The sequence below is a fragment of the Mirounga angustirostris genome, unplaced genomic scaffold (genome assembly GCF_029215605.1).
Source record: "Mirounga angustirostris isolate CCGP_5_RB_7025 unplaced genomic scaffold, mMirAng1.0.hap1 SCAF_13, whole genome shotgun sequence".
Taxonomy (NCBI): domain Eukaryota; kingdom Metazoa; phylum Chordata; class Mammalia; order Carnivora; family Phocidae; genus Mirounga; species Mirounga angustirostris.
Window position 1 is genome coordinate 51,560,092 of NW_026991721.1, and position 19,914 is coordinate 51,580,005.

A 19,914-nucleotide genomic window follows, 5' to 3' on the forward strand; every position below is an offset into this window, starting at 1 on the left:
CATATTGGGCTCTTTGCTCCGTGGGAAGCCTGCTTCTCCCTCTTCCACTCCCCCTGCTTGTGTTCCCTCTCTCACTGTGTCTCTCTCTGTCAAAAAATAAATAAAACCTTAAAAAAAAAAGAAAAGAAAATGATTAGCCAATTAATTAATTCAATACATATTCATTGATAGCCAGCTATATGTCAGGCACTATTCTAAACACTGAAGATGCAGCATGGAATAAAAAGAACCAATCCTTGCCCTCGTGTTTACATTTTGGGTGGTAGATACAGAAACTCAACAAAAATGTGGTATTTTAGGTGGTATAAGTAGTAGTAAGACCAGTATTGCAAAGTAGGGGGGAAAGAGAGTGTTAGGATTGGGTGATCAGGAATGTTCCCCTCCCCCCCAATAATGGGACATTTGAATAGAGACTTGAAGAGAAGATGTCTGGGGGCGGAGTATTTCAGGCAGACAGAACACCTAGAGCAAAGGCCCTGAGGCAGAAGTATGTGACTAGTATGGCGAGAGCAGAATGGCCAAGGCAGAGAGTGGCAGGAGATGGCGTAAAAGATGTAGCATGAGAGAGAGATGACCGTCAAGTCAGACCCGTTGGCCATTTTGCAGACTTTGGTTTTTACTCTGAGATGGAAAGCCTTTGGGGACTTTGTGCAGAGAAGTGACATGATCTGATTTATATCAGCTTCCATGTTGAGACTTGGTTGCAGGATGAAAAGGTGGAAGCAGGGAGACTCCAAAATGGTGGGCTAGACCAGTGAATAATAGTGGAGGTGCGAAGAGACCAGATTGTAGATGTATTTTGAACTGTTTGAACCCATAGGATTTGTTGTTGGATTAGATGTGGAATGTGAAAGGAGTCAATGATGACATCAGGAATTTGGTCTGAGCACCTGGAAGGCTGGAGTTGCTGTTAACTGAGATGGGTAAGATTACAGGAAGAACAGGTTTGGAGGATATGAAGAGTTTTGAGCACATTGGGTTTAAGATGCCTATTAGTGAAGAGTTGGATATAAGACTCTGGAGTTCAATAGATGGATCTGGGCTGGAGGAATAAATTTGGGAGTTGCAGCAAGTAGATGGTTTTTAAAGCTGTGAAACTGAATAAAATAACCTAGGGAGTGGGTGTAGAGAGAGAAGAGAAAGAGTCTGAGAATTGAGTGTGGGAGCATTCCAATATTTAGAGGTCAGGGAGATGAGAAGGAACCAGTACTGGAGCCTGAAAAAGGCCAGAGGGATAGGGGAATTGAGGGTGAGTTCTGAAGCCAAGGGTAGAAGGTGATTCAAAGAGGACAGAACAAACCAGTATCAGGTGCTGCTGAGAGATCAAGTAAAACCCAAAAGTTGCATTAGCGGCCTTGAAGTCTTTGAGACCTTTGTTGAGTTATGTCAGTGGTAGGACTGGGGCAGCCTGTTTATACTGGTTTCCAAAAAAGAATGGGAAGAAAGGAAACAAAGATCCAGTAGTATAGAAAACTCTTTTTGAAGTTTTATTGTAAAGTGGATCAGAAAACTGGGCCAGAGTTGGAGGGGGATATGGGATGAAGTCAAGCTTTAAATTGTTTTTCCCAGGATGGGGGATGTTAGTGTCCTGATGGGAATCATCCTAGTGGGAAGGGAAAACGCAGTGATTCCAGAGAATGGGAGAGTGTTAGAGTGGTGTCCCCTTGTAGGTGAGAGGGAGCCACAAATGGAAGGACATTGGCTTTAGATCAGATGAACTGTGCATGCTCCCCAGTAACAGGCTACTTTGCTGCAGATGCAGGCTGATGGATAAATTTGGTGCTGGAGCCTGTGTAAATTCTCTTAATTGCTTATATTTTCTCATGAAACAAAAAGAATGGGCATGCTGGAGATTTAAAGAGAGAGAAGTTCAGAGACTGTTGCCAAAGAGCAAGAGAAAATCATAGACTATGTAACCGTGGTAGGATTTTGAGGTGGCCTGGGGGCCCACTTGCAATACAATAATCTAGTCCTTGGCATTTGTAGTGTTTCAGGGTTGTGTACTAGGTGCTCTAGGTACATTTGCATAATGAAAACCCTGCCAGGTAGGGAGGGCAGGTAGTGGTGATACTGATTCTCATTCTACACACGAAGCAAGCTCCAAAGCAGTAAGTGACTTAACCTGCAGATCACACAGCAAGTCAGTGGTTAAACGTAGACTCCGACCCAAAGCTCCCTGTTACATGTAACATCTTTTTACCACTTTGTAATGGTGTCTGCTCATAGATGACACAGTCTTGTTGAAGAGATGGAATGTAGAAGACAGCATAAGAAAATATGTAATCAAGTGTTAAATTGTATGGCATGATACAAGGAGTTTATTCAGTGATACACGTTGAGTGCTTAATATGTGCAAGGCCCGATTATAAGTACTCGGGCTATCACAGTGAGCAAGATAGTGAAAGAAATCCTAAAGTTCTGTGCTTTGGAGAAGTTTTAGAAGGCTTTCTATGTGACTCTTCCAAGGCATCATCATTTGGTAAAAAGCACAATGTACTAAAAGTTCAGGAACTTGTTTTTCTGTTCCTTGCTGTATGTGACATTGCTTTAACTCTCACCATGCCTTGCTGGGTTCCCCGTCCATATACTGAGATGCTAATGGTTTTGCAAGTTCCACCTGAATAAAAGTACTATGAGTTTGAGTCTGTACTCTAGCCTAGGGAATAATTGCTCAAAAATGTTTGTCTCCATCTAACTTCTTGATCTAAAAAATGGGATGCCACATCTCATTTCATAGTGATAGGACCCTGTTTCCATAGTGAAGTGTTGCACTAACATGCATTCTAAAATCATCCTCTAATTTTTAAACTCTGGGTAAGTATGAAAGAGAGATAGGGGCCATGTTCAGCCTGCAGGTGCAACAGTCCCTGTCCTTAACCTAGTGATTTCTGAACACCCGTTGAGAGGCTTTGAAATAACTAATGACTTTTTTTCCCTCTTCTTCCTCCTTCCTATTCAGGCCTGGAAGAAACGCTGGTTTATCCTGCGGAGTGGCCGGATGAGCGGTGACCCAGATGTTCTGGAATACTACAAGAATGATCACTCAAAGAAGCCCTTGAGGATCATCAACCTGAACTTCTGTGAGCAGGTGGATGCAGGCCTGACCTTCAACAAGAAGGAGCTGCAGGATAGTTTTGTGTTTGACATCAAGACCAGCGAGCGCACCTTTTATCTGGTGGCTGAGACAGAGGAGGACATGAATAAGTGGGTCCAGAGCATCTGCCAGATCTGTGGCTTCAATCAGGCTGAGGAGAGCACAGGTAGGAGAACAAACACGGACCTTTCTCCCAAGGGGCAAGGTGCTTCCTGGAGGGGGCTTAGCCGTTGGGGCTACGATGAAGGCCTTCGGATTCCTTGAGCAAGGACAGCAGACTGCAGCTAAAGGCTCTCCTCTCTGCAGAGGAGTAATAGGCAAAGAGTAAGAGTGTGTAGGGTTTGGCCAAATACCAGAGGGACCCCTGGCCCTAATGACATTCTGATGGGAACCTGAGATGTGTTGAGATTATGTTGAAGCTAAGGTACTTTGTGGTGTTTCTTCAGGTACTTAAACACCACCCCCTATGTCAGCCCTGCACCTTTCCCCCCTTGCCTCTGCTTCCTAGCGCTCTGTGCTCTTACCTGTCACTCATCCCATAGGGCAGCTCTCACCAGGATTCCTTCTCTGGTCCACCTCTGGCTGTTCTACCCCATCTGTTTCAGACCATCCTGCACAGTTATACTTGCCACTTTTTTTTTCTTTTGGTTTGTGGTCCTCTGTGATTACTGTTGATGCATAGTCCAGTGTTCTTTTATATTCATTTGGGAGGGAACAGGACAGAAAGGCGGAAATACTGATACATGTTTGGGTTTTGTTGACTTTCACAAAAGAGTAGCCCAACTTTTTATTTTTTCAGATTTATTTACTTGAGAGAGAGCAAGTGTAAGTGAGGGGAGGAGCAGAGGAAGAGGGAGAGAGAGCCCCAAGCAGATCCCCCACCGAGCGTGGAGCCTGACATGGGGCTCTGGGGCTCGACATGGGGCTCGACATGGGGCTTGATGCAGGGCTCGTCATGGGGCTTGATCCCATGACCCAAGATCACAACCTGAGCCAAAACCAAGAGTCTGACACTCAACCGACTGAGCCACCCAGGAGCTCCGAGTAGCCCAACATTTTTAACTGAGTTTTAAGTTGCAGAAAAGCTCTTTGATACTTGTTTGGACTCATCCCCAACTTGGGAATGATTAAGAAACAGATTTTTTTCTGAGGCAGGTGGAGAACCTAAATCAGTAGTTCTTAAACCTGGTCACATGACAGAATTAAAGAGGAGCATTTTTTAAATGTTGATGCCAAATTTTTAAAATGTCCATGCCAAATCAGTTCACTAGGAATCTCAGGATTGGGACCTAAGCATGAATGTCTTTTCACAACTTCATTCTGAGTGGCAAGGGTCTGAGGCACCCTTGCTTATATTTTATGTCTGGGCAATATTACATCTGTAAAATTTTCTTTGTCCATTCATCCATTAGTGGGCGCAGGTTGTTGGCATGTCTTAGCTATTGTAAGTCATGCTGCAATGCAATGAACGTAGAGGTGTAGATATCTCTCCGAGACAGTAATTTCAGTTCCTGCAGATATATACCCAGAGGTAGAATTGCTGGATCATATGGTAGTTCTATTTTTAATTTTCTGAGGAACCTCCATACCATTTTCCATACTGACTATTACCAGTTTACATTCCTACCAGCAGTGCACAAGGGTTCCCTTTTCTCTGCATCCTTGCTAGCACTTACCTCTTACCTTTTTGATAATAAGCAGTTAACAGGTGTGAGGTGATCTCTCATTGTGGTTTTGGTTTGATTTACATTTCCCTGATGGTTAATGATGTTGTACACCTTTTCAGGTAACTTGTCCATATGAAGATCTTCCCTGGAAAAATGTCTATTCAGATCCTATGACAATTTTTTAATTGGGTTATTTGTTCTTTTTGTTTTTGCTATTGAGTTGTAGGAATTCCTTATGTATTTTGGATATTAACTCCTTATCAGATATATGGTTTGAAAAAACGTATTTTCTTCCATTTCTTTGGTTGCCTTTTCATCTTGTTGTTACTTTTGCTGCACAGAAGCTTTTTAGTTTAATGTAGTTCCATTTGTTTGTTTTTGTTTTTCTTATTTGTGCCTTTGGTGTCATATCCAAAAAAGTCATTGCCAAGACCAATGTCAAGGAATATATTTTCTCTGTTTTCTTTTAGGAGTTTTATGGTTTCAGGCAGGTCTCACATTTAAATCTTTAATCCAGTTTGAGTTAGTTTTTGTGAATGGTATAAGATAGGGCTCCAGTTTCCTTTTTTTTTTTTCTTTGTATATGAATTCCCAGTTTTCCTAGCACCATTTTTTGAAAACACTATGTACTATCTTTTTCCCACTGAGTATGCTTAGCTCCCTTGTCAAATATTAGTTTACCATACATGTGAGGCTCTCTATTGTGTTCCATTGATCGGTGTGTCTGTTTACTGTTTTGATTACTGCAGCTTTGTAATATAGTTTGAAATCAGGAAGTATGATGCCTCCAACTTTGTTCTTCTTTCTCAGGATTGCTTTGGCTACTTGGAATCTTTTGTGGTTCCATATGAATTTTAGGATTGTTTTTTCTATTACTGTAAAAAAATGCCATTGGAATCTTGATTGGGATTTCCCTAAATCTGTAAATGGCTTTGAGTAGTGTGGACGTTTTAACAATGTTAATTCTTCCAATCCATAAACATGAGATATCTTTCTATTTATATGTGTCAAAGTTCTTATATTTTTTTTTTAAGATTTTATTTATTTATTTGAGAGAGAGCGCACAAGAAGGGGGAGGGGAGAGGGAGAAGCAGACTCCCTGCTGAGCAGGTTGCCCAATGCGGGACTCGATCCCGGGACTCCAGGATCATGACCTGAGCCAAAGGCAGTCGCTTAACCAACTGAGCCACCCAGGCGCCCAAAGTTCTTATATTTTGAACGGGCTGCATTTTCACTTTGCACCAGGCTCTCCAAATTATATAGTCTGTTGTGCCTGAACTAGATGTCCTGTCCTAGGAATTCTGTGATTTTCATCTTCCTTGCAGAAGGATCATGAGTCCCCATTTAACCCTGAAAATCTTTGGTATAATCTTTGTTTCCTGTATGGAATTTCCGTTTTCCCCAAATCTTTGTCATTTTGAGGCGTCATGGATTTTTTTTGTTTTTCCCTTTATTTTGTTCCTGATGAAGGAATAAAAAGCTCATTGCATGTGAAAAAGAAACAAACAAACAAGGAGGAGGAGAATAAAAAAGCAATCAAAAGAACAAGGGGGGATAAACCATAGACTGCTTCTCCCACCCCAGTCTCAAAGCTTTCATAAATGTGAGAGAGAGGTCCAAAGAATACCTCAACTTTTTAGAAAATAGGTATGATTGGGAGATGGGGAGGAAGTAATCAGAAAGCAAATTGCTTTTAAGTTTTTAATTCCAGTATAGGTAACATACAGTGTTATATTAGTTTCAGGTGTACAATATGATGATCCAACAATTCTATACATTACTCAGTGCTCATCATGATAAGTGTATTCTTAATCCCCATCACCTGTTTCACCCATCCCCCACTCACCTCCCCTCTGGTGACCATCAGTTTGTTCTCTATAGTTAAGAGTCTCTTAATTTCTCTCTCTCTCTTTTTTTTCCTTTGCTCATGTGTTTATTAAATTCCACATATAAGTGAAAGCGTATGGTATTTGTCTTTCTCTGACTTGTTTCACTTAGCATTATACCCTCTAGATCCATCCATGTTGTTACAAATGGCAAGATTTCATTCCATTATAATATATATGAATATATTTATTTTTATTTTTATATATGGAATTATATGTTCCATATATATAATGGAATATTCATACACACACCACATCTTCTTTATCCATTCATCTATTGATGGACACTTGGGCTGCTTCCATAATTTGGCTATTGTAAATAATGCTGCTATAAACATAGGAGTACATATATCCCTTTGTATTAGTGTTTTTGTATTTTGGCAGTAAATACCCAGTAGTGTGATTGCTGGATCCTAGGGTAGTTCTATTTTTAACTTTTTGAGGAAACTCCAAACCGTTTTCCACAGTGGCTGCACCAGTTTGCATTCCCACCAACAGTGCACAAGGGTTCCTTTTTCTCCACATCCTCACCAACACCTGTTGTTTCTTGTGTTCTTTATTTTAGCCATTCCGAGAGGTGTGAAGTGATATGTCATTGTGGTTTTGATTTGCATTTCCCTGATGATTAGTGATGTTGATCATCTTTTCATGTGTCTGTTGTCATCTGGATGTCTTCTTTGGAGAAATACATGTTCATGTCTCCTGCCTCTTTTTTAACCTGTATTATTTGTTTTTGGGGTGTTGAGTTGTATCAGTTGCTTATATATTTTGGATACTAACCCTTTATCAGATAAGCCATTTGCAAATATCTTCTCCTTTATCAGATATGCCTTTTGCAAATATCTTCTCCCAATCAGTAGGTTGCCTTTAGTTTAGTTTTTTTTTTATTGCATCCTTTGCTGTGCAGAAGCATTTTATTTTGATGATGTCCCAGTAGTTTATTTTTGCTTTTGTTTCCCTTGCCTTAGGAGACCAATCTAGAAAAAAGTTGCTATAGCCAATGTCAGAGGAATTACTGCCTATGTTCTGTCCTAGGATTTTTATGGTTTTAGGTCTCACATTTAGGTCTTTAATTCATTTTTTTTAAATTTATTTAAATTTTTTATTCTTACGTTAATCCCCATACATTACATCATTAGTTTTAGATGAAGTGTTCCATGATTCATTGTTTGTGCATAACACCCAGTGCTCCATGCAGAATGTGCCCTCCTCAGTACCCACCACCAGGCTAACCCATCCTTCCACCCCCCTCCCCTCTAGAACCCTCAGTTTGTTTTTCAGAGTCCATCGTCTCTCATGGTTCGTCTACCCCTCCAATTTCCCTCGCTTCATTCTTCCCCTCCCACTACCTTCTTCTTCTTCTTTTTTTTTTTTCTTAACATATATTGCATTATTTGTTTCAGAGGTACAGATCTGAGATTCCACAGTCTTGCACAATTCACAGCGCTTACCAGAGCACATACCCTCCCCAGTGTCTATCACCAGTCAACCCATCCCTCCCACCCCACCCCCCACTCCAGCAACCCTCAGTTTGTTTCCTGCAATTAAGAATTCCTCATATCAGTGAGGTCATATGATACATGTCTTTCTCTGTTTGACTTATTTCATTCAACATAATACCCTCCAGTTCCATCCACGTCGTTGCAAATGGCAAGATCTCATTCCTTTTGATGGCTGCATAATATTCCATTGTATATATACCACATCTTCTTTATCCAGTCATCTGTCGATGGACATCTTGGCTCTTTCCATAGTTTGGCTATTATGGACATTGCTGCTATAAACATCGGGGTGCACGTACCCTTTCGGATCCCTACTTTTGTATCTTTGGGGTAAATACCCAGTAGTGCAATTGCTGGATCATATGGTAGCTCTATTTTCAACTTTTTGAGGAACCTCCATACAGTTTTCCAGAGTGGCTGCACCAGCTTGCATTGCCACCAACAGTGTAGGAGGGTTCCCCTTTCTCTGCATCCCCGCCAACATCTGTCATTTCCTGACTTGTTAATTTTAGCCATTCTGACTGGTATGAGGTGGTATCTCATTGAGGTTTTGATTTGGATTTCCCTGATGCCAAGCGATATTGAGCACTTTTTCATGTGTCTGTTGGCCATTTGGATGTCTTCTTTGGAAAAATGTCTGTTCATGTCTTCTGCCCATTTCTTGATTGGATTCTTTGTTCTTTGGGTGTTGAGTTTGATGAGTTCTTTATAGATTTTGGATACTAGCCCTTTATCTGATATGTCATTGGCAAATATCTTCTCCCATTCTGTCGGTTGTCTTTTGGTTTTGTTGACTGTTTCCTTTGCTTTGCAAAAGCTTTTTATCTTGATGAAGTCCCAATAGTTCATTTTTGCCCTTGCTTCCCTTGCCTTTGGCGATGTTCCTAGGAAGAAGTTGCTGAGGCTGAGGTCAAAGAGGTTGCTGCCTGTGTTCTCCTTTAGGATTTGGATGGACTCCTGTCTCACATTGAGGTCTTTCAACCATTTGGAGTCTATTTTTGTGTGTGGTGTAAGGAAATGGTCCAGTTTCATTCTTCTGCATGTGGATATCCAATTTTCCCAACACCATTTGTTGAAGAGACTGTCTTTGTTCCATTGGACATTCTTTCCTGCTTTGTCGAAGATGAGTTGACCATAGAGTTGAGGGTCCATTTCTGGACTCTCTATTCTGTTCCATTGATCTATGTGTCTGTTTTTGTGCCAGTACCATGCTGTCTTGATGATGACAGCTTTGTAATAGAGCTGGAAGTCCGGAATTGTGATGCCGCCGGCTTTGCTTTTCTTTTTCAACATTCCTCTGGCTATGCGGGGTCTTTTCTGGTTCCATACAAATTTTAGGATTATTTGTTCCATTTCTTTGAAAAAAGTGGATGGTATTTTGATGGGGATTGCATTGAATGTGTAGATTGCTCTAGGTAGCATTGACATCCTCACCATATTTGTTCTTCCAATCCATGAGCATGGAGCGTTTTTCCATTTCTTTGTATCTTCCTCAATTTCTTTCATGAGTATTTTATAGTTTTCTGAGTACAGATCCTTTGTCTCTGGTTAGATTTATTCCTAGGTATCTTATGGTTTTGGGTGCAATTGTAAATGGGATTGACTCCTTAATTTCTCTTTCTTCTGTCTTGTTGGTGTATAGGAATGCCACTGACTTCTGTGCATTGATTTTATATCCTGCCACTTTACTGAATTCCTGTATGAGTTCTAGCAGTTTTGGGGTGGAGTATTTGAGGTTTTCCACATAAAGTATCATATCATCTGCAAAGAGTGAGAGTTTGATTTCTTCTTTACCGATTTGGATGCCTTTGATTTCTTTTTGTTGTCTGATTGCTGTGGCTAGGACTTCCAATACTATGTTGAATAGCAGTGGTGATAGTGGACATCCCTGCCGCGTTCCTGACCTTAGGGGGAAAGCTCTCAGTTTTTCCCCATTGAGAATGATATTTGCTGTAGGTTTTTCATAGATGGCTTTTATGATATTGAGGTATGTACCCTCTATGCCTATACTCTGAAGAGTTTTGATCAAGAAAGGATGCTGTACTTTGTCAAAAGCTTTTTCTGCATCTATTGAGAGGATCATATGAATCTTGTTCTTTCTTTTGTTAATGTATCACATTGATTGATTTGTGGATGTTGAACCAACCTTGCAGCCCAGGGATAAATCCCACTTGGTCGTGGTGAATAATCCTTTTAATGTACTGTTGGATCCTATTGGCTAGTATTTTGGTGAGCATTTTTGCATCCATGTTCATCAGGGATATTGGTCTGTAATTCTCCTTTTTGATGGGGTCTTTGTCTGGTTTTGGGATCAAGGTAATGCTGGCCTCATAAAATGAGTTTGGAAGTTTTCCTTCCATTTCTATTTTTTGGAACAGTTTCAGAAGAATAGGTATTAATTCTTCTTGAAATGTTTGGTAGAATTCCCCTGGGAAGCCATCTGGCCCTGGGCTTTTGTTTTTGGGAGATTTTTGATGACTGCTTCAATTTCCTTAGTGATTATAGGTCTGTTCAGGTTTTCTATTTCTTCCTGGTCCAGTTTTGGTAGTTGATACATCTCTAGGAATGCATCCATTTCTTCCAGGTTATTTAATTTGCTGGCATAGAGTTGCTCATAATATGTTCTTATAATTGTTTGTATTTCTTTGGTGTTGGTTGTGATCTCTCCTCTTTCATCCATGATTTTGTTGATTCGGGTCCTTTCTCTTTTCTTTTTGATAAGTCTGGCCAGGGGTTTATCAGTCTTGTTAATTCTTTCAAAGAACCAGCTCCTAGTTTCGTTGATCTGTTCTACTGTTCTTTTAGTTTCTATTTCATTGATTTCTGCTCTGATCTTTATTATTTCTCTTCTCCTGCTGGGTTTAGGCTTTATTTGCTGTTCTTTCTCCAGCTCCTTTAGGTGCAGGGTTAGGTTGTGTACTTGAGACCTTTCTTGTTTCTTGAGAAAGGCTTGTATTGCTATATACTTTCCTCTTAGGACTGCCTTTGCTGCATCCCAAAGATTTTGAACAGTTGTGTTTTCATTTTCATTGGTTTCCATGTATTTTTTTAATTCTTCTTTAATTTCCTGGTTGACCCATTCATCCTTTAGTAGGATGCTCTTTAGCTTCCATGTATTTGAGTTCTTCCCGACTTTCCTCTTGTGATTGAGTTCTAGTTTCAAAGCATTGTGGTCTGAAAATAGGCAGGGAATGATCCCAATCTTTTGGTACTGGTTAAGACCTGATTTATGACCTAGGATGTGATCCATTCTGGAGAATGTTCCATGGGCGCTAGAGAAGAATGTGTATTCCATTGCTTTGGGGTGGAATGTTCTGAATATGTCTGTGAAGTCCATTTGGTCCAGTGTGTCATTTAAAGTCTTTATTTCCTTGTTGATCTTTTGCTTAGACGATTTGTCCATTTCAGTGAGGGGGGTGTTAAAGTCCCCCACTATTATTGTATTGTTGTTGATGTGTTTCTTTGCTTTTGTTATTAATTGCCTTATATAATTGGCTGCTCCCATGTTAGGGGCATAGATATTTACAATTGTTAGATCTTCTTGTTGGATAGATCCTTTAAGTAGGATATAATGTCCTTCCTCTTATTACAGTCTTTGGTTTAAAATCTAATTAGTCTGATATAAGGATTGCCACCCCAGCTTTCTTTTGGTGTCCATTAGCATGGTAAATGGTTTTCCACCCCCTCACTTTCAATCTCGGGGTGTCTTTGGTTCTAAAATGAGTCTCTTGCAGACAGCATATCGATGGGTCTTGTTTTTTAATCCAGTCTGATAGCCTGTGTCTTTTGATTGGGGCATTTAGCCCATTTACATTCAGGGTAACTATTGAAAGATAGGAATTTAGTGCCATTGTATTGCCTGTAAGGTGACTGTTACCATATATTGTCTGTGTTCCTTTCTGGTCTATCTTGCTTTTAGGGTCTCTCTTTGCTTAGAGGACCCCTTTCAAGATTTCCTGTAGGGCTGGTTTTGTGTTTGCAAATTCCTTTAGTTTTTGTTTGTCCTGGAAGCTTTTTATGTCTCCTTCAATTTTCAATGACAGCCTAGCTGGATAGAGTATTCTTGGCTGCATATTTTTCTCATTTACTGCTCTGAATATATCCTGCCAGTCCTTTCTGGCCTGCCAGGTCTCCGTGCATAGGTCTGTTGCCAATCTAATGTTTCTACCATTGTAGGTTACATATCTCTTCTCCCGAGCTGCTTTCAGGATTTTCTCTTTGTCTATGAGACTCATAAGTTTTACTATTAGATGTCGGAGTGTTGACCTATTTTTATTGATTTTGAGAGGGGTTCTCTGTGCTTCCTGGATTTTGATGCCTGTTTCCTTCCCCAAATTAGGGAAGTTCTCTGCTATAATTTGCTCCATTATACCTTCTGCCCCTCTCTCTCTTTCTTCTTCTTCTGGGATCCCAATTATTCTAATGTTGTTTCGTCTTATGGTATCGCTTATCTCTCGAATTCTGCCCTCGTGATCCAGTAGTTGTTTATCTCTCTTTTTCTCAGCTTCTTTATTTTCCATTATTTGGTCTTCTGTATCACTGATTCTCTCTTCTGCCTCATTTATCCTAGCAGTTAGCGCCCCCATTTTTGATTGCACCTCATTAATAGCCTTTTTGATTTCTACTTGGTTAGATTTTAGTTCTTTTACTTCTCCAGAAAGGGTTTCTTTAATAACTTCCATATTTTTTTCAAGCCCAGCTAGTATCTTTAAAGTGATGATTCTGAACTCTAGATCTGACATCGTACTAATGTCCGTATTGAGTAGGTCCCTGGCAGTCGGTACTACCTCTTGTTCTTTTTGTTGAGGTGATTTTTTCCATCTTGTCATTTTGTGCAGAGGAGAATAGATTAATGAGAGAACAAAATGCTAGCAGGGTAACAATGTCCCCAGAAAATATACTCTAAACAAATCAGAAAAGACCTGAAGCAGTGGAAAAAGAAATGGAAAGAGAGAAAAAAGAAAAAGAAGAAAAAGAAAAAGATAAAAACAAACAAAACAGGGCACCTAGGTGGCTCAGTTGGTTAAGCGAGTGCCTTCGGCTCAGGTCATGATCCTGGAGTCCCGGGATCGGGCCCCACATCGGGCTCCCTGCTTGGCAGGGAGTCTGCTTCTCCCTCTGACCCTCCTCCCTCTCATGCTCTCTGTCTCTCATTCTCTCTCTCTCAAATAAAACAACAACAACAACAACAACAACAACAACAAAAACCAACAGAATGTGATCAAATATGATCAGGCTGGTATATAGATCAGTGCCACACACTAGATTTGGGGTGTATTTTGGTCTTTTAGAAGAAAGTGCCTCCCAAAATTTTAAAGAAAGAAAAACTTATATATGTACAAAAATAAGGGTTGATATGATGAAGGGATGGAATATGACTGTAAAGATGGAAATTATAAAAAATTTTATAAAAGGAATTGATAAGAAGTTGTTTGAAAAAAGAAGAGGATTTAAAAAAAGAAAAAAGAAAAAAAAGGGAGAGAATGTGATCAGGCAGGGGAATAGAAAACACCATATACTAGAGATTTAGGGTATATTTTAATCTGTTAGAAGAAACTATCTCAAAATTTTAAAGAGAGAACAACTTATATATATATATGCCAAAAATACGGGTAACTACTATGAAGAGATAGAATATGACTCTAAAAATGAAAAATAAAAATTTTTTTTAAAAAGGGGATTGATAAGATGTTGGTTGAAAAAGGGAAAAAGAAAAATTTTTAAAAAAAGTTAAAAAAAATTAACTTTGAAAGACTAAAGAATCATGGGGAAAAGCCATGAATTCTATGTGCATTATTCCCCTAGCGCTGGAGTTCTGCTGTTCTCATTGATCGGTAAACTTGGTCTTGGCCGGCTGTTCTCGCTGATCTTCTGGGGAGGGGCCTGTTGCCGTGGTTTCCAAATGTCTTTGCCGGAGGCGGAATTGCCCCGCCCTTGCCCCCTCCCGGCTAAGTAATCTGCTCGGGTTTGCTCTCCGGGGCTTTTGTTCCCTGCAAGCTTTCCGTTCAGCTTTGGAGGCGGAGAGTGAAAATGGCGGCCTCCCCATCTCCGCCCCGGAGGAGCCAAGAACTCGGGGCCCCACTCCTCAGTGAGCCCCCAGAGAAAAGCCGTCAGTCGCTCCCGGCTCCCCGGTCTCCGGCCGCACTCCGTGCTCGCCCGGCCTGTGACCGCGCGTTTCTATCTCTGGCCCCCGACCCTGGGTGGAGTCTCCAAACCCAGCAGATCCCTGTGGTGCACTCCTGCGTGGCTCCTCCAGGGGGAGGAAGGTGAGTCTCCCCGGATCTGCCGCTTGTTGGGTCCCTGCTGGAGGAGCAGGGGCCCGACTGTGCCGCGGATCACGGTTTATGGCCACCCCGAGCTGAGAGCCCGCGCCTGGGCTCCGCCTCTGCAGCCGGCTTCCCTGCTCCGTTACCTGGGAGCTCTGCCACACTCAGGCACCCCCAGTCTTTCTGTGACCCCGAGGGTCCTGAGACCACACTGTCCCAGAGGGTTCCACCCCCCGCTTAGCCACCAGAGTGACGTCCCTCGGCGGAGCAGACTTTTAAAAGTTCTGATTTTGTGCTCTGTGGTTCTATCACTTGCCAGAAGCGGCCGAGGGAGGCCCCTCCCCCGCCATCTATCCTCCCGAATATTGCCTCGGATTCACTTCTCCGCACGTCCTACCTTCCAGAAAGTGGTCGCTTTTCTGATGAGAGAGTTGTTGCTCTTCTTTTCTTCAATCTCCTGTTGAGTTTGTAGGTGTTCAGAATGGTTTGATCCCTATCCACCTGAATTCCTGAGAGGAGACGAAATCCAGGTCTCCTACTCCTTCGCCATCTTGCTCCGCCCCCCTAGGTCTTTAATTCATTTTGAGGTTATTTTTGTGTATGGTGTGAGAAAGTGGTCCAGTTTCACTCGTTTTGCATGTAATTCTCCAGTTTTCCCAGTACCATTTGTTGAAGAGATTGTGTTTTTCCCGTTGCATAGTCTTTCTTCCTTTGTCAAAGATTAATTGACCATATAATTGTGGGTTTATTTCTGGGTTTTTCTATTCTGTTCCATTGATTTATATGAGCAAATTGCTTTTAATTGAAATATTTCCTTGTGGGATTAGAGGTGTTCCTACCAAGAGAAATATCCTTGAGATGTAAGAAAAATTACCCTTGGTGCAAATATATTTTTTAATCACATATTTTAAAAGTAATTAATGTCTGAATCCTTACTTTTACCATATAGGATTTAAGTACAGTTCAAATACAAATGTGTGGAACCACATTATCTGGGCTTGCTTTCTTTGGTAGGAAGATTCATTCACCTATGCATACATTGTTTATTCAATTACTCATCCAGCAAACCTTTATGTTACAACCAATGAGGTTACAAAGATGACCAGTAAGGTTCCAGTGCTCAGATATCATAGTCTAGTGGAAGGGACAGGCCGCTAACCAGGCAGCCACAGGGGAGTGCTGGAATAGAGGCATCACCGTGGCTGGGGACCCCAGCCCACGCACCACCAACTCACTGAGGGAGGGGAGATCGTTAAGGGCGTGACAAATTCTTAAGAGGGTGACAAATAATCAAGTCCATATTTTTTCACCAGCTTTGTCAATTAAAAAATATATTCCCTTGGGGCGCCTGGGTGGCTCAGTTGTTAAGCGTCTTCCTTCGGCTCAGGTCATGATCCCAGGGTCCTGGGATCAAGCCCCGCATCGGGCTCTCTGCTCTGCAGGAAGCCTGCTTCTCCCTCTCCCACTCCCCCTGCTTGTGTTCCCTCTCTCACTGTGTCTCTCTCTGTCAGATAAATAAAATCTTTAAAAAAAAAAAATAATTATATATATATATATATATTCCCTTAAACCTTTGACTTCTTTAAGGGGATTATTTTATTAGATGCCAGATGGTTTCATTAACAGAGCAAGGATGTTAGTTGTCTGTGACAGAAAGTTAGGATTCTTTGTGAGATCTTTCTGAGGGAGACAGTAGGCTTTTCTTCCCTCTCATAGGAGAATCTGGTATGTTAAAAGATTCAGCCACATAATGGGTTATATTTTAATTTAGAGACTTCCTTAAAAATGGATTATATCTAGGGGCGCCTTAGTGGCTCAGTCAGTTAAGTGTCTGCCTTCGGCTCAGGTCATGGTCCCAGGGTCCTGGGATCGAGCCCTGCGTCGGGCTCCCTGCTCAGCAGGAAGTCCGCCTCTCCCTCTCTCTCTGAGCCTCCTCCGCTTGTGCTCTATCTCTCTGTGTCTTAAATAAATAAAAATAAAATCTTAAAAAAAAAAAGCACACAGGGGCATGTGGGTGGCTCAGATGGTTAAGTGTCTGCCTTCGGCTCAGGTCATGATCTCAGGGTCCTGGAATTGAGCCCCGCATCGGGCTCCCTGCTTGGCATGGAGCCTGCTTCTCCCTCTCCCTCTACTGTTCCCCCTGCTTGTGCTCTCTCGCTCTGTCAAATAAATAAATAAAATCTTTAAAAAAAATAATAAAATTTAAAAATTTAAAAAACACACAAATTTAAAGATAAAATAAAAATGGATTATATCTATAAAACCCTCAGATAAGGAAATAAAGTTTAATCACCCAAATCAGTGGGGTTTTTTTAGCTGAGAGTCAGGTGCAGAGACAAAGCAGGAAGAAAATTAACATTTGACTACCTACTTTCGCTTATTTCATCACTTTTATCAACTATGCTCCCATTTTTTTCAAGTAAGGAGACTGAGTACTTCTTCTTCCCTGCCTAGCACTCCACAATTACAGCTCCTCTCTGTCCTCACGCCTGCTTCGGCCGGGTTCCCATGGGCTCCCCACTGTCCTCTGTCCCTGAGGCTTCCTGAATACAACACTGTTCTCATTGTGCTGCGCTTACTGAGAATCCAGTCTCTGGGGTATCTGTGTCAGCGGCCACCTTATGTGGAAAGCACCCTGTACTGACGCCCAACCCTCAGTGGCCACAAAAGAAAACAGTAGGAGCTATATATTCAGCATCTACTCTGCGTGAAGCAGGAGCGCTGCATAAATTTTCACTAGAAATCTGTAGGAATCCTCTGCGGTAGGAGCAGTTTTGACCCAAAATACGTAGCTCGAAAATGACAGAGCCAGGAGCCTAGTCTAACCCAGGTCAGACTTTGTATTATAATACGTGCTTTGTCTCTGACCCCCTGAAATACAAACATCTGCCAGGCCCAAGTCCAGGCATTTTTGCTCCCTTGGACACACTACGTGTTGGATGGAAGTGCTCTCTGACCCCTTCCACAGGGAGCCGACTCAGGTTTCCCTCCTCACCAACCCATATTTGTTCACATCCTTTGGCTGGAATATGCCAAGAATTTAGTAACTTCTAGGGCTCTAAACCAGTCATCATACTCTACTGGTGAATCTGTAGGCTGGAGGTAAGGATACCTGAGTTCGAATCACAATTCTGGGATTATATGAACAGGTCATGTCCTTAAAGTCCCAGTTTCCGGGGTGTCTGGGTGGCTTAGTCGTTAAGCATCTGCCTTCAGCTCAGGTTGTGGTCCCAGGGTCCTGGGTTCGAGCCCCACATCGGGCTCCCTGCTCAGTGGGAAGCCTGCTTCTCCCTCTACCACTCCCCCTGCTTATGTTCCCTCTCTCGCTGTATTTCTCTCTGTCAAATAAATAAATAAATAAAATCTTCAAAAAAATAAAGTCCCAGTTTCCTTTCGTTGGTTAGAGAAAAAATTATCTTCTTGCCCAATGACTTTGCTTCTCTATGGATTCACCAAGACAGACCTCAGACCCCTGACAGCCCCTCAAGTTTCATATTCCCCAGGGGAGTATTCGCATTCTCTTCTGTGTAGAGCTGTCCCCTGGAGCTGTGCAATGCAGTATCCCTGGTCGCTGCTTGGTCCTGAAGAAACTTCTTCCTAGGGAAGCCTCCTTCAAGCACATACACCCTCTTTCTTTCTTTCTTTCTTTCTTTCTCTCTTTAAGAGTTGTGATGGGACCCATTAAAAAAAAAAACAAAAAACCACCTTCTGTTTTTCACTTTCATCTGGAAAAGGTTCTATGGCAGATGGAGTCTTTTCTTTTAAAGCCTTCTTGCCACCCCCAGCTTCTATATACTGCCACCCTCCAATTCCTCGCATACTCTAGCCAGAAATGTCTGGGATCAAGAACAGACCAGGAGTGAAACTGAGTCTGAATATTGGCATAACGGTGGAGGAAACAACCTCTTGACAGAGAACTCTTTCCAAAAGGAAACCAGGGATGATGCTCAGGAAGGAAAAGCAATTCCAAGAATATCAAGAAGATCTCATATCACATGTGTGGAGTTTAGTGTGTGTTTGTGTGGGAGGGGGAGGGGCAGTGTGCATGCAAGCACACAAGCAAAAATAAGAACCCCATCTTCCTCTGGGAATCAAAATAGCCTTCAGTCCCTAGAGTAAGGGAGCAGAAAGCTTCTCTGAGCTGTGTTTATGAGCAGGCGGGTCCAAGTCCTCACATTTGTGGCCCAGTGGTAGGCAGCTGTCCCTGACCAGATGCACCACACACAAAAAGAACCAGCTCTCAGCACAGAGCTTTGATGAATTATTCATGGACTCAGGAGTCATCCACTGTTAGGAAGCCCTCGCCCCTTTGAATCCTCTGAGCTGAGGACTCCTCCTTCCCTTTGTCCCCTCCCTCCTTTATGTACTCAGCAACTATGCTGTTCTCACATGGACTCTGAAAGGCACACGAGCTGTGCTTGAGTCCCAGCCCTGCAATTTAGTTGCTCTATGGCACTGAGTAAGTAGCTTTATCTCTTTGAGGTTTGATCATCTATAAAGTGGAGATGACGCTCCCTATCAGTTGTTGGGAGGAAGGTAAGAAAATGGGTAGGTGCACAGTGTGAACGCTAGCTGCTTGGTTCACTGTTTTCCCTGTAGTGGTTGTGGCAGTGATGGTTTTTCCATCTTTAGGTCAAGAAGAACAGGATATGATTTAAGTGTCTGGTGTTCTTAGAGGAACCTACAGATGACAAAACACTTAATGCAGTCTTCTTTGAGTGTAAAGAAACAAACAAAATAAGATAGACAGGGCTGCAACATTATCCCTCTTGCTCGGGTAAAGATGCTAAGGGTTGAACAGTGCAGAAAGCAGTGTTGCTGGGGCTCCAATCCAAGGCCTTAACTCCATCCGTGGGCTGTGCTCTCTAACTCCTCATTAGTCCTAGCCCTGCTTCACAGACCTGTTCACCACAGTGGCTTGTAGGTCACGAAATAGCCAGCTGGAGGGAAAAGCAGGAAGTTTCTAAGTCACCAAGAACGGATCATTTAGAGAGTAAAGTGCTGTCTATACATTAATATTAGCCTTTGAGAGCTAAAGTAGCAAGGTAGCATGATCCATCTTATTTTTTTAATTTAATTTTATTTTAATTCGGTATAGTTGACATACAGTGTTATATTAGTTTCAGGTGTACAATATAGTGATTCAACACTTCCGTGCAACACCCAGTGCTCATGGCAGCAAGTGCCCTCCTTAATCCCCATCACCTGTTTCACCCATCCCCCACCCATCTCCCCTCTGGTAACCATCGGTTAAGAGTCTGTTTTTTGGTTTCTCTCTTGCGCTCTTTTTTTTTTTTTTCCTTTGTTCATTTGTTGTGTTTCTTAAATTCCACCTATAAGTGAAATCATACGGTATTTGTCTTTCTCTGACTTATTCTGCTTAGCATTATACTCTCTAGCTCTATACATGTCATTGAAAATGGCAAGATTTCGTTCTTTTTCATGGCTGAATAATATTTTATTATATACACTCACACACACCTACACACACACCCCATG

The 19,914-nt window shown here is 41.8% G+C and overlaps 1 protein-coding gene across 3 annotated transcripts in view; it reads left to right on the plus strand.

Moving 5' to 3' along the window:
- GAB2 (GRB2 associated binding protein 2) overlaps nt 1-19,914 on the plus strand; it is a 189,370-nt gene that overhangs the window by 125,226 nt on the left and 44,230 nt on the right. For all 3 annotated transcript variants that reach the window (XM_064576848.1, XM_045894508.3, XM_045894509.3), the window contains exon 2: nt 2,960-3,260. In XM_064576848.1, coding sequence (XP_064432918.1) covers nt 2,960-3,260 — 301 coding nt within the window. The remainder of the gene's footprint in view (nt 1-2,959; nt 3,261-19,914) is intronic.